Source organism: Phocoena phocoena, chromosome 17 (assembly GCF_963924675.1).
Source record: "Phocoena phocoena chromosome 17, mPhoPho1.1, whole genome shotgun sequence".
In the NCBI taxonomy this organism is placed as follows: Eukaryota; Metazoa; Chordata; class Mammalia; order Artiodactyla; family Phocoenidae; genus Phocoena; species Phocoena phocoena.
Genome location: NC_089235.1, coordinates 28,288,348 through 28,304,795, shown reverse-complemented (window position 1 = coordinate 28,304,795; position 16,448 = coordinate 28,288,348). Strand labels below are relative to the sequence as shown.

Below are 16,448 nucleotides of genomic sequence, written 5' to 3'. Positions count from 1 at the left end.
TCCTTATATAAAAAACTGTTCTCTCTCTTTCCTCTCTGTCTCTCTGGAAGCCTGTAGGATTTTCTCTTTGCCCCCATGTTATGAAATATCAAAGTTTTATGCTTTGAAGCACATCTGTTTTCATGCCCTGTTTCAGGTACTCAGTGGATCCTTTCAATCTGGTTAACTATGTTATTCAGTTTGGGTTATTTTTTCCCCCCCAAAAATTGTTTTTGGATGTTCCTTCTCTTTCTTTCTGAAACCCTGTTTTTTCAGATAGTCATCCAGTAACTTTCATATCTTTCCCTTCTGATTTTCCACCTGAACTTTCTTCTGTATTGTCTGGGAGAATTTCCCCAATTTTGTCTTTCAATCCTGTTTATTTGTGCTATCGTACGTTAATTTCTAAAAGCTCTTTTATCTGACCTTTAAATAGTGAGTTTTAGTCTTGTGTTCTTATTTCATGAATGCAATACCTTCCCTTTCTTTCTGAGGGTATTAATCAGTGGTTCGTTATTTTTTATTTATTTATTTTTTATTTTGAAGTTTTATTCTTCCTGCACAATCTGTTTCCTCCAATTTTTAATTATTTTTCTCTTCTTTTTTTTGGTATTTGATTTTTACATTAAATGTTTTCTGCCATCTGGTGAACCTTGTCTCTTTGTATTAACAGTGGGGTATTAAAATATGGATGGGAAGCTTTGTAAGTATAAGGGGATATCATTTCTGCAGGGTGATCTTGTTGACTATTTCTTTGGGTGGCATCCATGCCAACATCTTTAAATCTTTTCCCTTCAGCTGCTCATACTCCCAACTAAAACCTCTCCTAGTGTCCTTCCAGTAGTCTGGCAGCTGAAAGGGAGAAGAATGCTTGGAATTTCTGTAGTAATTGTGTAAACTTCTGCTTTTCTCCCTGTTTTTAGCTGCTCTCAAATTTGTTTGTCTATTAGCCCTGAGATATGCTGTTTTAGCTTTTCTAGAGGAAACTTCTCAAGGCTTCTAGTGGGCCAGGGACAGTTGGGAATGGTAACACAGGAATCTGTTTCTTTAACAGACTTTCAGCCATTTATACACTCTTTTCCAGAGGAATATAATGGCTTTGATTCTGAGACTTTTGGAGTTCTGTCGTTAAAACTGGACTTATTTCTAGGATGTGATAAGTCAGGTACACTTCTCCATCTGCTGTTTAGCTTCTAAAATTTTGTTCCCATTTTCTTTATGCCTAGGGATTTTCATTTTTTAAACCTGTCATTATTTTAATGCAGATTAAGGAGGGAGCAGAGCTCAATTCATGTGTTCAGTCCAACATCTGTAACCAGACACATCACCAGTCTAATACAAAGTGTAAGATAGCAGTTAGGTATTCAGGACAGAACTAGTAGCCATGCTATAGGTGGCAGCAGTCAGATCATCTGGAGCAATGCCTTCCATTCTGAGTACCACACTCTGTAGTTGACAAACTATACAGTGACTAGAGAAGAGAGATGACAATGTTTCAAGATGCAAAACTAAATGACATGAGAAGCAGCTGAAGAAATTACTGATATTTATCTAGAGAAAAGAAGGCATCAAAGATGCTTTGACCAAGATTTGAATGCAGCTAAGTTGAGCATCTATGGGCCAATTATGGTGACTCTATTCAAAAGTTTTGGAAGGATGAGAATACTACAGCTCTTCTATATATTTAATTGGCTGATACATCCACAAGGGATTAGATATTAAGCTTGGTTTCAGGGACATAAAAGAGTAACTGAACCAAGTCAAAGCAAAAGTCCATTTTGGCTCCATATAAGGAGAACTTACCATAGGAGTCTGAGACACAAATATGATCAAGGACCAAGCAAGTAACATAAATGTGTGAATTGGCTGGATAAAGATATTAGCAAACTGAAAAGTGCATGTCATGTATAATATGGCAGCAGTATTGAAAGTTTCCAATTTTTCAAAAGAAGTTATATATCTTGACATTTATCTGTAATATTCTAATTCTTGGACATTAATTTATTAAAAAAATTCTGTATCTTTTACCAAACATATGGGCAGGTGAATTTATCCTGATGGAACTGATGTGTGACATCTCTAGTGGTTAGGTCTAATGGATAGGGTAGGTTGGCTAATCTCATTGGAATTGTCCAAGTGAGTTTGGCTGGTCATATAGGAAGCACATCACTGAGAATAAAGTTGAATTAAAGAATGCCTAATTGCCTTTTCATATCAGAGAGTCTTTGCCTGAAATTTGATTTTTTAAAAGATGTCATTGCTCATTGTACGATACTCAGTCTTCAGTTTTCCTTCTCACTCCTTTCACCCTTTATGGTCATTTTACATCACTGTGTAAAGCACATATAAATTGTGGTCTTCATATGTGGAAATTTATGATTCTCTTTTAAAAGAATTATCTAGGAATGAGGCACAATTGTAGGCTAAATTGATATGTGTTATTTGTTGTTTTCAATAATCTATAGTCACCATATGTTATTTGAATTATTCAAATAGGAAAAAATAACATATGCAGGGTAAATTCATACTAATCATAATTTAAAAGCTGGAATATATGTTTGAGGCCATAGTCCCTTCCTCTACTTTACATTTGAGGGGCTTGAGACCTAGAAGAGTTAAATGACCTGCTAAATTGTGTCCAGTGCATAGTACGTGGTGTTGGAAAAGTCATAAAAGTTAGAGAAAACATGACCTTGTTCTGAGGAAGTTTACAACATCAAAGGAAGAGATAGGATGCCATGCAAACATCTATTAGCAGTAATTTAAGGTACAGAGAATCCAAAATTATGTCATTATACCTCGTTACAATTATTCCTGAGAGCTTAGGAATTCACTTCAAATGAAAAAAAAAAGTGATCCTATGAAACTTGAACTCAGGACAAGCTCCATGCTGTGTGGCTTTATCCTGTTTGTAACCCTCCATCTCCTTCCTGCCACTATTCTATGCTGGAAACTTTCATCATCAAATGACTAAGAGTAAACTGGGAATGAGAGATGTATAAAAGAGCAATAGTGAAGAATAAATGTTAACTACCGTATAATTGGCTTGCAACCAAATAAACATTAAAATGGGTGTCTCCTTAAAGTTAATAAGGAAGTACTGAGCAATTAAAAAGAATTTTAATGTATTTCTCTCCACTTTCCATAATATAGTATTGAGTCCATACAGCCCTGCTTTCTTTTCATAAATAAAATATAGAAAATGATCATCTTATCTCCATAAATATGAATACTGTTCAGGAGACAATTACTACAAAACTGAAATTACAAATTAAATAATTCCACTTTCTTCCTGACATGTTCAAGTAAGAAAGACATAAATATCAAAGGCCTAAGCTTATCATTTTAAAAATAACTGTCTCATGACTGGGAAAGTTTAAGCATGTACAGAAATAAGGTGACAGCCTTTCATGAAAAGAAAATGCAAGCTTTGAATTTTAGTGTCTTGTTTATAGATGATCTTCTAAGAAGATATGTGGAAGGTATTATTCATTGCAGGAAACTGGAAATTATAATATGATGGAATAAGGATCACATTTTTCTCGTTGAGGTGATTTATATTTAAATGAGTTCTCCATAATCCTTTAAACTGAAGTGCAAATTGGTTATCAAAGTCCTTTGCTGTAAGGGTTGTTTTACATAATAATGAATTTCACAGAAGTTCCTCAAAGGGAAATATTGATTTAGGCAACATCACAGGGTATTTCAATTCCAGCAACACTTTAGATTAGTGACATAGACAGCATATAAAATACTTTCTAAAATCTAAATTTCTCTATTAAGAAGTGTAGGCCGCATATTTTTTCTCGATAGAAAATATAACAGAAGTTTTTAATAAAAATGAGCCTATTTTATCTACTATTTATCTACCACTTCTAATGCACATTAACTTACCAAAAGGTAATGAGAATCTACCATGTGCTAGGTATATGGCTTATTGTTTTAGAAATAGGCTGCATGATAGTAGTAGGAAATATTCGTTTGCCTATATATGTTTATGTTACTAACAAGACCAAATAGCACCAAATATTGAGCCTTTACTCTATGTTAGTTACTGTACTATACAACTTACATGCGCTACTTTACTCATTTCTCACGTTGTCAGGTAGCCATTCCTGTCCTCATTTTATAAATGAGAAAACTGAGGCTAAGAAGTTGTGAGGATTTGAACCACAGTATATTTCTGTCACCCATTATGCTGTAACACTACCTCACTGCTGGCTTCTTTTCAGTCTTGAACTCTGCATGCCTCATTACCAGAAGGTAAGCTCTAGTCGTCTCCCCAGTGATACAGTCAACAAACAGGCAGGTTCCTCTTTGTTGTAACTCAGTGGCCCTAGATCCCAAGTGGTTCTCATCAGTTAGTTGTTACCCAGGTAGCCTCACTTCAGGGAAATCCTGGGACCAGCCCATGGGTGTAACCTGAGATTGTTCCAATGTTCCTATAACATTGGAAAGGGCAGTGCTTTCACTCACAAGACCTGGGTTTGAAACCTAGGTCTATCACAAACTATTTATGTGGCTATGGAAAAGTCAGTTTACCTCCTTGAATCCTCATTTTCTCATCTGCAAAATGCAGAGGCCGGATTTGATCAATGGTTTTCAAAACTGTATTGTTTATTTTTGAAAAAGTGAAGCCTTTTAGCAAATGAAGTCTTATGTTGAATCTCAACATATAAAACATATACAGGTAGAACCACACTGTTTGCAGCAAAGGCTGGGTTTGGAGGAGGCATGAGTTCATCTGCCTCCTGGGTGTTCTTCCAGCACTCATCTCATCTCCAAGGAGCCTCTGAGGCATCAAAGACCCTGCAGAATACAATTTGCAAATTATGAACTAGCTCATCTCTAAGTTTATGTCAGTTCTCATAGTGTATGATTTTAAAACTGTCTGTTGCCATATAAAAGGGTATTAGAATTTTATTAGCATGGATTGAGGGTCAGGAAAGATAATTCAAAGGAGAGAGTACATTAAGTTAAAGAAGTAAGTCAAATGATATGGCCTCGGGTGGCCAGACATACTGTTGATACTGAGATCCTGCAAATGGGTTCTGAAGTTTTGCAGAGTTGCAGCAATGCAAGAGTGGGGCTTTATAATCATGGTTTTTGAAATCTGTGAAATTTTGCTGCAGTTAATTTAATGAAATATGAATATAATTTTAGCCCAATAGAACATTTCATTAATTGATTTAATTTTCTTAAAGGTTACTTGATATTGAGATGTAAACTTTTAATTATGATCCAACTGTTACTTATTATTAGCATCAAAATACTTTTCCTTTTTTCCCTTCTTTTTAAAAATATGAATTTTAGGCAAATTGGCTCACCTTCTCTAAAAAGTTAAAAATCAGATTCCATCATTGCAAGTCTAAGCTTAAAGATTGTATTCATGTAAATGTACTAAACTCTATTAAACTCAGCCAGTATCCCTCTGGGCCTGTGCTGTCTCCGTGATTGACACTGTTTCAATGGTTTAATTCTGACATGTCTGTAGCCACAGATTTTTTTCACTTACCTGCCTCCGCCTTCTGCTGCTTCTCAATCTTCTCCAGGCGCCCTAACAAGGAGTCAATTTTAGTTTTGATCTGGGTTAATTCTTTCTTGATTGTCTGTAATTCATCTGATTTCACTGGAAAGGGGAAAAGGGAAAGAATGCAACAGAATGTCAAATGCACCACGACCCACTTAGAGCACAACTCACAGACACCCCATGTTTTCTCAGGACTGTGTCACATCACATAGGGTACTTTTCAATCTTATCTGTTTCTCATTGCTTCCAGTGATCTTGCAATACTGGATGACTTTGCCAATTACAAGCAGTGATTCCCAGCGATGTGAACATTTGATACTAAATCTTTTCACTGAAAGTTATGCAATGGGATAGAGGAATCTAGAAATGTTTTATACACTAACTAAAGATACTAAATTCAGTGCAAATGGTAGAGTAAATCTGTACTGTAAGACAGATTCAGATTGAGGAATGATTAAATCATGACATGTATGCTTTGAGAACTATGATACTGCTTTGAGGACTATGTTGTAATGTATATTTCAGTGATATTTTTAATCCAGGTCCTTAGTGATTGATTGAAACCAAGACATAACATTTGTCCTCTAAAGAAGTGTCTTAAATGCTAGAGAACTCTCTCCAACTTGCTGTACTTTTGCTACTTTCTATTAAAAACTACAGCAATGGGTTGTGTGTGTGCCTCTTTTTAAGCCCTGGGGCTTCGAAGGAAAGGAAATTCACTGAAGTCTCCACTGATAATTTCTACAGTCGTGGCTCCTTTTCCAGGTTTTGAGTGTTTAATGGGACTATCTAAAAATGGAACTAACACAAGATTGACTACTTTTAGTTTGGCAAATAAGGATGTTAAACACAAAAAACATCCTACTATCAATGATAAGATAAGGTCAGTTTCCTATTTTAAGGACAATCCTTTCAATGAAGTATGTTGATGTTTATGAAAAATTCACTGCACTGTTCTTATTTTCTCATTTCTTTGAGAATCACTGGAAACTTTGTCATGAACCCTCAATAATGAGATCAAAGATTTTTAAAGCTATAAATCTAGAAGAACTAAACCTGTCTATGAGCATTCATTAGGTGAGTTTTTGGGTATCCATGCCTCAGCAGAGAGCTATGCTTCAATATCTGGGGTAAAGATCTTGATTTCAGTCTATTATTCTTTTCTGTCACTTTTCCTTTCAAGTTTATAATAAACTTGGCTTGGATATTCCTGAAGAAATTGAGTGTTTAGTTTGATTGATTCTTTAGTCTTCAGAATTTTTTTCTAAGTAGTTAAAAACTAAAGGCAATATATGTTTGCTTGAAATAGCGGTAGTTGTCAACTAAGACATATGATATAATCTATATGATAAATTATGTATCAATATACACTAATTGCTCAAAGGAAGAATAGATTTTTTCCAATATAAACATGAAAAAACATTTTCTATTATAAAACCAGAAATTTTTCATAACAAGCAGATTTTTATTTATGTTACAAAGTAGTTTGCAAAATAAAAACTACAAGAATAAGCGATCCTGTAGAGTTCCTATTATGAAGAACCAGACTGAAATTGGAACACAGTTTAAAATAGAAAATTGCTCCTATGGCAATTATTTCTAAGACATCAAAGTGCCATTGTTGAATCACAGCTATAGTTGAAACATCATCTGTCACAATTGTAAATTGATTCAGCTTTGAAGAATGATTTTCATTTCCTTTGATGGAAGCATGTCATGTAGTTTTACTTAAACCTATCAAATTTAATAGAAAATATTTTACCTTAAAACATTAGATTTCAGTGCAGGAGAAATGGGACTGTGGCTGGAAACAAATGGGATGTATTTTTTAGTAAGTGAAGTCACTCCTCAGCCCAGAAATGAGATTGACTATCTCCTTAAAAAACATAACTAAACAAATCACTAATACCCTATTTAGTAGAAACTATATTGAGACTTATGTCTAACACTGTAGAAATGTCTTTTAAGATCAGAGCGATATCATTATAAAATTTGGGGCTACTTAGTTAATGGGATTCAAACTTAGATACAGCTAAGGATGTAATCCAGACATCCTATCTGCTCTTTCCTGGTCCCTCCCAGGGAATGTTGAATCAGTCTCCAGCCCTGTGCAAACTGCCCAGCTCCAATCTTGGAATGGCTAGCAGCAAATGCTCACCATGGTCCTGGAAAATAAGGCTTAGAAATAGTCTTGCTTCTTAAGCAATTGTGAAAGTTGTTTCCTTACTGCATTCAGTGCTCTGCTTGGGAGAAGGCTGCCCGCTCATCTGGCCTAGTTGGTTGTAGCCCTTTTGCTCCCTCCTTCAGTTGTATTCATTTTCTATAGATGGAATATGGTGTTGTGCTGTTGTGTCTGGTTTCCAGATGATATTGCTTGTATAAGCCACCTCTGTGTCTGATATACTTCTCTCTCCAATCTTTTCTGACTTTTTCTACTTTTGGGGGGCTCCTGTTAACAAATTTTCCACTGCACCATGGATTAAGCTCCTGTCTGTTTTTACTTACTCTATCAAAATAGATGTATATTTTATAACTATAGATTTCCAAACCTAGAATTAAAAAAATTTTTGCAACTTGGATTTCTGATATTTTTTTTGAAAATTAAAGTCAGTTCAGAGTTAAGGAGAGTCTTAGGTGTAAAACATCCCTGTCCATTTTCTTTTCTTTTCTTTTTACATCTTTCTTTTCCTATCCATTTCCACTGCACTCTCAATTGGGCTTCTGCTTTTAGTTCACCCGGCCTCTTACATAGTGAACTCAGAGTAATATATATAAAAGTCATAAGTCCTCCCTACTGAAAACTTCCAGAATGTCCCCCTTTTTTTTGGAAAAAGACCAAAAGCACACATGCACCAACTCTTTAAACTGGTATTTAAGGTCTGCTCCAAAGTATATTTCCAGGTGTATATTCCATTTCTTACTAAAGCAAACTCTTCACTTGAACAGAACAGCTTAATGCTTAATCTAAGAGTATATGGAACCAGATAGACTCTAGTTTGCATCTATGTCCATTGGAGAGCCACTTGTAATCACTAAGATTTAGGTTCCTTATCTTTAACTTCCATCCTTTACCCTAAAGGCTTGTTATAAGAATTTAATGAGATAATAAACATAAAGCACTTTAGCACCATGATCAGAATATCACCAGGTAAAATACATGGTAGAAGCAGAAGCTATTATTATTATTATTTACATGCCTATTCCAGCAAAGACTTTCTCTCCCCAAATATGTCTACCTGTGGAGAGCCACCTGAAAAGTACTGCTGGGCCTCAGCAAGGCTGAGACCCCTGAAAAGTACTGCTGGGCCTCAGCAAGGCTGAGACCCTGAAAAGTGCTGCTGTGCCTCAGCAAGGCTGAGAACAATAGTGCTTGCATGGCAGGCACGGGTATGTACGTCATGGGAAAGCAAAGCTTCCCACAGCGTAGATTCTCTCAATTTCCCATGTATATAATAAAAGCTCTGAGTATTTGCTTGTATTAGTACTAATATTCCCATTACTCATGGGGGATTTTAAGAAAGGCTTCTATATAGAGTAAAGTGGGAAAAACCTAAAAATCCCCCTCCAACTACACCAGCTGTTCCTACTTGTTGACCTGCATATTGGATTAAAAGTAATGTTATAGGAATGTTTATATTGCAACAGCCTACGTTAATGGAAAAGTTAGATGATATATGACCAAAATGGGGAGTGTAAGATATATTTGGAGTACATTGGTATTGGCACAAGGGAAGTTTAATAAGAAATAAAGTTATGATGAAACACTTTTTAATGGATACAGCTGCAACGTTAAAGTTAAACTGTAAACCTGGGTTGTATATTAATAAGTATAAGGGACAATAGATCTATTGTAAATATTTTTAGGAAGATCTAAAGTCTAGATTAAAGATTCAATGTTTACCACCATGGCCCCCAAACCCACCGCTTTGGCTTCCCCGTACGTGTAGTGAGTGGCCACATACATTGTGTCCACCTGTTAGTATATATTTTCGTGTTTTATGAAAATGTATATAAATAAAATTAAGAAGTTTTAAGAATGCTTTGATGAAATGCTTTTGATTTAATGATGATTAAACATTAAAAAGCTTTAAGAGTCTTTAGGTTAAGCCAAGAGTGAGACGTGACAAGGCTTCTTACCTGCACCACTGAGGCGAAACTTACAAAGAAAAGGGCGCTGACGCAGAGTATGTGGGAGTAAAGCACTGAAGCAAAGCGAACCAAGGAAAAGGACATGACGACTTTTGAGAATTTTGAGGAAACCACAAAGGACGTTTTTTAGCCACAAGGGACAATTGCTTTCAATCACAAGGGACAATTACAGACATAATAAGAAAATTATGTAAACTGCGTGTGTGAAATGCTTATGTAAAAGGTTCTTTTTGGTTTGAGAAAATGATGGTGATGATTGATAAAGTAATAAACTAAAATCAGTTTATTGTTTTGAAAGTATAAAAAAGTATAGTGTATGCAATAAAGCTTGTCAGAATTCCTGCATCCTAAGAGGTGTTGTGTCTTCTGTCCTCGCCGACTCCGTCTCCCCTCAGGCAATCCTGTTCTGCTGAGGCTGGACCTCGGTATCTACCTGCCTTTTGGAGCTTAGTTTTAGTCTTGCCTCCCCTATTAATTCTTCTTCATTTAACTCACTGAAGGGTGTACCTCTTACCTGTAATCTATTTAACAGCATCTCACATTTACTGCTAGACACATATTGCTAGTTGATTTTTCCTTTATATATCTACTTTTCATATTAACTTGCAAACTTCTTGAGACTGAAGACCTAATTAGGCATTGAAGAATTTTAGGAGTCACGCTTTTCTGTGTTTTAATAAGCTCCTTCTCCTCTTATTGACGGATGAGGTTCCTGATGCTTACCATGAAGTCCTAGGCTGTGAAGTCTGTCCTCCTTAATTAAAAAAATGATATTAACAGGTTTAAGAAGATATCCTATATCAAATTGGTACCTAATGAAAACTTTTTGTCTTCTCATCATATACCAGATCCACAAAAAATTATTCAGATTCCTGGGTAAATTATTCAGATTTCTGATGATACAACTTTTTAAAAAGAAGGAATATAGGATGGTTGTATGAAGCAAGACACATTAATGGATTTACTCCATCATAGGCTCTCTACAACCAAATTTTTTGAATGAAGAGAGGGCATCCAATTACTTCTTTCCACTTTCTCTCCCTCCCTCCCTCTTTCCCTCCCTCTCCTTCCTTCCTTCATTAATAGAACTTGCATTCTTAACAGAACTTAGTTCAGTGTATTAAACACAGTAAGAATTACCAAATACCAGAAAATTTGTAGGTATGTGTATGTAGATATGGTTACACTGCATGCCAACTTCAAACCGATCAACAAATTTTATTAAAAGCTTTGTGTATGTGCTGGACACTACTTTTGAGTTGCCTGTATATTGGGGAGATAGATAAGCAAAGAGGAAGTGCAAAAAGAAAATTAGCATGGAAATATGCCTTTTCTCCAGAAGCACTATGAGGAAAGAATATGAAAGTAACCCATGCCTGTGGTAACAACTCTTTTCTCAATTCCACCTAGTACTCTAAATCCATAATCTTCACTTTTTAAGATACATTGGCAGAGGATATAACACCATTATTTATATTTATATAGAGTATTAGTGCGAGTCAGGAGTATTTCTTTTGCTAAGAATAATAACGAATACTTTAAATCAACTTGCTGCTATACAATTTTCCCCTAATATAGACGAGCTAGAGGCTTGGGAAAATGAGATCTAATTACTGAAGATTATGAATCCTGCAATTTAAAAATTATGAATTTTAGAATTTGAGAAAATTGCTTTATTTCCAAGCCAGCTCCAAGTTACCATCTCTTGCCTCATCTTCTTCTTGCTTTTCTAATTATCTTAGTCTCTACATAGTCACACCTGTTCAGTGTCCCTTGAATATGTCTTGTGTTTTCAGACATCCATACCTTTGTTTCTGTTGTTTTCATTGGCCTGTCTTACACTCTCATCTTCCTCACCTAGTAAATGCCATTTAATACTTAAATATTCAGCTCAAATGCTACCTACATTGTAAAGTCATCCTCAACTTTTGATCATTTTCTTCAACAATCTCATCCTCCTCCCAACCATACTTCTTTCAGATGATTCTTTGCATGATCATTTCTTTAAATGTCTCTCTCCATGACAAGAGCAGGAACTACTCTCATTTTTTTTAAACTGCTCTCATTTTTTAACTCAAGTGTGTAACATATTCGCTCAACAATATTTATGGAGACCCATTATTGTCAGGCTCCTTGCCAGGAGCTGGGGATGTATTAGTTAACAAGAGAGGTGAAAGTCCCTGAAATTGTGGAACTCCCATCTAGGTGTGGAAGAAGACAATAAACAAACATCTATATATCTATATATGGGAGGGAGATAAAGAGGTTTGCAGCAATTTTCTTTACAAGTATACATTTAACACAATGAAAAAAACACTGATATAGCTAAGTCTAGTTAATAGTAGTGTAACAATATGTATCATTTGATAATTATATTATCTTAAACTACAAACTACACTGATTCAAACTACAGTGAAATATACACCTCCAGATGGGGAAAAAATAATGAAGACAAGAAGTTAGGGAAGGCCTTGCTAGGGAGTGACATTTGTCATTTTATACAGGTTGGTCAGGGAAAGCTCCACTAATAAGGTGACGTTGGGGGAAAAGTTTCAATAAGGGGAGAAAGCAAGTCATGGGAATGTCTACGGATGGTGGGATGGGGGAATTATGAGGCAGAGGAACGATAAACCCAAAGGTCAGAGACAAGCGTGTACTTGGGGTGTGTAAGGGACAGCAAAGAGGTCAACGTGGCTGGAGTGGAAAGAGCAAGTGGGAGAAGAGTATGAACAGTCAGGAGGTAAGGCGGGGACTTGAGAAAGGGAAAAACATATGGAGAATATTGTACAGAGTCTTTATGGCCAGAGTAACACTGTGACTTTTACTCTGAGTCATGTAGCTGTCACTGATTTACCTGAAGAGCATCATTCTGACTTCGTGTTGCGAAAAAACTGCAGAAGGGCAAGGGTGGAATCAGTGAAATCACTAAGAAGCCTGTGGATTATAATTCAAGTGAGAGATGTCAGTAGATTGGATCAGACCAAGGTATTAGCAGTCAGGTTGTGAGAAGTAGATGAATTATGCATATATTCTAAAGATGGAGAGGAAATAATCTGCGGATGATTAGAAGTATAGGTGAAAGAGGGGAGTCAAAGAGAACTTCAGAATTTGGGGTCTGAGTAACTGGAAGGGTGGACTTGCCATTTGCTGGGATAAGGAAGACTTGTAGAAGTTCAGGTTGAGGGGGAAGATCAGAGGACCAGTTTAGACTTGATTGTGAGATGCCTATTTGTGTCCAAATACAAGTGATAAGTAGGCAGTGGGGTATATAAGCCTGGAGTTTATGGGAGTGATCAAAGGTACAAAAATAAATTTGTCAGTAACCAGTTAGAGAGCTGGTATTTCAAGTTAATATAGAGGAAGAGTTTGCCCTCGTAGTTGAGTATACACACATATTGGTGTTTTAGAAGACATCAGTAATATTACCTTCAAAAGAAAATGTCTTTTACTCTTTCCTCTAGATAAGTTCAACAAAAAGAAAATTGCAAAAAATTATAAACAAAAGAAAACATACTGTCATAAAAATCTTTGGTTGTCCGGTTGAGTACAATAGTTTATTTTTGTATGGGTGATTACCAGACTTGAATTTAGAATTATTCTTCAAGATCAGCAAAATTATAAATTGAAAAACAACTAACAGAGTTCCTAGGATAGACTCCTTTAGCTTGTTTTTAGACTCTAGAGAAACTAGGAGCCAGGTTATATCATACAGATAATCAAATATTTTTCTTAAACTATCACTGTAGTTTTTAGTTAGAAAAAAAATAAAGAAGCCACCTTAAATCATTTCAGACTTGCTCTGTCTAAACAGTTCATTGATTTGGTGATAAATATTACTGTGTTTTGATAACAGTCAACAAAATGACATCTGTGCTTTTTGTTGTCACGTGAGATATAATCCAAAAAGGAAATTAGGCACACAGAATGACACCATTTGCCTATATCAAAAAATGTGTGCTTCTCTGATTTATGTGGTGAAAAGTATTTAAATTTATTTTAATCACCTGTGGGGTAAGTCTATCCAGGGACAAATGAAGACTCTTAAGCTAACTGTCTAGATCAGTGGTTCTTAACAAAGGGTAATATTGCCCTGCAGGGGACATTTTACACTGTCTGGATACATTTTTGATTGCCACAACTTGGAGAGGGTGGTGCTACTGGCATTTAGTGGGCATCTGGTCTGCTAAATGTCCTACAGTGTACAGGTTAGCCCCCAACACCACACCAAAGAATTATCTGATCAAACAAATACGAAGCCTTGGAAGCCCTGGTCTAAATAATTATATATACCCTCCCTCACCAACACTGTGTTTCCTATGAACTATTAAGAAAATTTAAAAATGTTTGTAATCATGTGACCTTTAACAATAATTCACGTTAATTTATATTACTCTTTTAATTTCCCCCCAGCCTTTGATAAATTATATAAATATCAAAAAATATAATTTGCATAGAACTTAAATTTATCAATCACTTTTATATACACTATTTCATCAATAAGAAAGCTGAGAATCTGACAATTTACATGACATTCTCAAAGCCCTAAAATTTATGATTTTGTGTAATGTAGTAATCAGAACAGGTGGAGTTCAGGTTCAAGCTTAGGTCTTCTGACTATAAACTAATATGCAGAAGAAGCTAATTTGCCAGCCTAGGAAATATTTTTCAGAAGTCAGACTTTGGAGTGGGGTGGGAGGAACTAGGAGATTGGGATTGACACATACACACTATTGATACTATGTATAAAATAGACAACTAATGAGAACATATTGTATAACACAGGGAGCTCTACTTAATGCACTCTGGTGACCTAAATGGAAAGGAAATCCAAAAAAGAGGGGATAGGGGCTTCCCTGGTGGCACAGTGGTTGAGAGTCCGCCTGCCAATGCAGGGGACACGGGTTCGTGCCCCAGTCCGGGAAGATCCCACATGCCGTGGAGCAGCTGGGCCCGTGAGCCATGGCTGCTGAGCCTGTGCTCCGCAACGGGAGAGGCCACAACAGGAGAGGCACGTGTACAGCTAAAAAAAAAAAAGAGGGGATATATGTATAGCTGATTCATTTTGCTGTACAGTAGAAACTAACACAACATTGTAAAGCAACTATACTCCAATATCAATTAATTAAAAAAACAAAAGTCAGACTTTAAAGAATTTTGCTAAAAAAGTGAAGCAATTGAAGTAATTCTCAATTTATATATGTAAATATAATTCGGCAGTTACCACCCCTATGGGTGGAATTTTCTAGAAAAAGCAATTACATATATGTGCATGTGTATGCATTCATAGTACCTATGCCTATGTACACTTATACCAATTATTTATGTATATTTTTAGAAAGTGAAAATGAAATGGGGAATGAATGTATTATTTTATTCAATAACTATTCATTAAATACCTACTGTATGCATCCATGCATCTAACATTTCACTAGCAGCTGCACATATACCATATCACTTAGATAAACATACAAAGTATATATTATTAAAGTTGTTCTATGGATTAGAAAAGTGAATGTTAGAGAAGTTAAGTAATGTGTTTAAGGTAGCCTAGCAAAGAGGCAACAGAATCAAGTTTAGAGTGGGCTGCCTGATTCCAAAGCTGTGCTTTATCCTTGCTTGTTTGATTGATTTTTTTTTGTCCCAAGCCTGCCTCCTTGTTCTCATGGAGTTTATAATTAGTGGAGCCAAAAAAAATAGATAAACAACTTATTATAATACATAAGAACATAAAATATGTAAAATCATGGAGGAATAAATTAAATGTGCCTATTGTTTGATGTTGAAGTTACTTTTTGGTCTTCCCTACCAGACTGTAAGATCTTGAAAATGAAAGATCCTGTCTATTTTGTCTATGGAATATTTGTTTCTTAGGGGTCACATCTATTTCATCTATGGAACATCAGTTTGGTGGTAATTGAAATTATGTTAACTATGTGAGTAAAAACAGAAGCAAAATTAATTTCCATATGGTTAGATCACTGATCATAAAAATATTCATGAAAAAATGGAGACTTGAACTAAGACTGGAAAGATACTTTGGATTTCAGCAAGGAAGCAAGATCTTCTAAGTAAAGGAAGAAGCAAATCTTAAAGAGCTTGGAAACGTGCATCAACATCTTGGCCTCTTTTAAACCCTGGAGTGTAGGTCAGAATTTGTCCCCTTGTTTCACTAACTCAAGATATTCTAAAACTAAGTAGCATTTCTAAAGAAGTAGTTCATAGTCAACTGTGAAATATATAAAAAACCAAAAGGAAAATGCAAAAAGCCAAAATAATATTGGTGACACACATTCCATAAGTAATTAAGAATATATGTTGTGCAATGCAAAAGTGACTTGAAGGATACATTTGTAATCTAAAATGGAGAGATTAGATATCCATAAAAATAGTTATAAAATTAAGTAGAAGGGCTTAAGTCTCCTAATAAGAAGATGAACAAGTGGTTTGGCTTTAGAGGACAGACGATACCTTTGTAGCACAGAAGGGTTCAAACTTGTTTCATAAGAATGACATTAACTTGAGCCAGACCTTGTAAGACAGGTAAAATCATTAATAACGCTTATTTGTATGGAAGAAGATAATGCGTTGATAACACATTTCTTGAGATAGAGGAAAGGGCTTTCAGATGGAAGTACCTGAACATGAGTTTTGAAACATTTAAATAAGTCTTCCATTAAGCTAGGAGAAGAGTAAGGGGAAAACTGGGAATGGAAGTACCAGATCAGATATACCTGGATGACTACACTGAAGAGTTTGGATTCTTACTTAGTAAATGGTAGTAATTTGGAAT

The 16,448-nt window shown here is 35.6% G+C and overlaps 1 protein-coding gene across 1 annotated transcript in view; it reads right to left on the bottom strand.

Moving 5' to 3' along the window:
• RALYL (RALY RNA binding protein like) overlaps nt 1-16,448 on the bottom strand; it is an 850,423-nt gene that overhangs the window by 77,184 nt on the left and 756,791 nt on the right. The window contains exon 7 of the mRNA XM_065895776.1: nt 5,495-5,608. Coding sequence (XP_065751848.1) covers nt 5,495-5,608 — 114 coding nt within the window. The remainder of the gene's footprint in view (nt 1-5,494; nt 5,609-16,448) is intronic.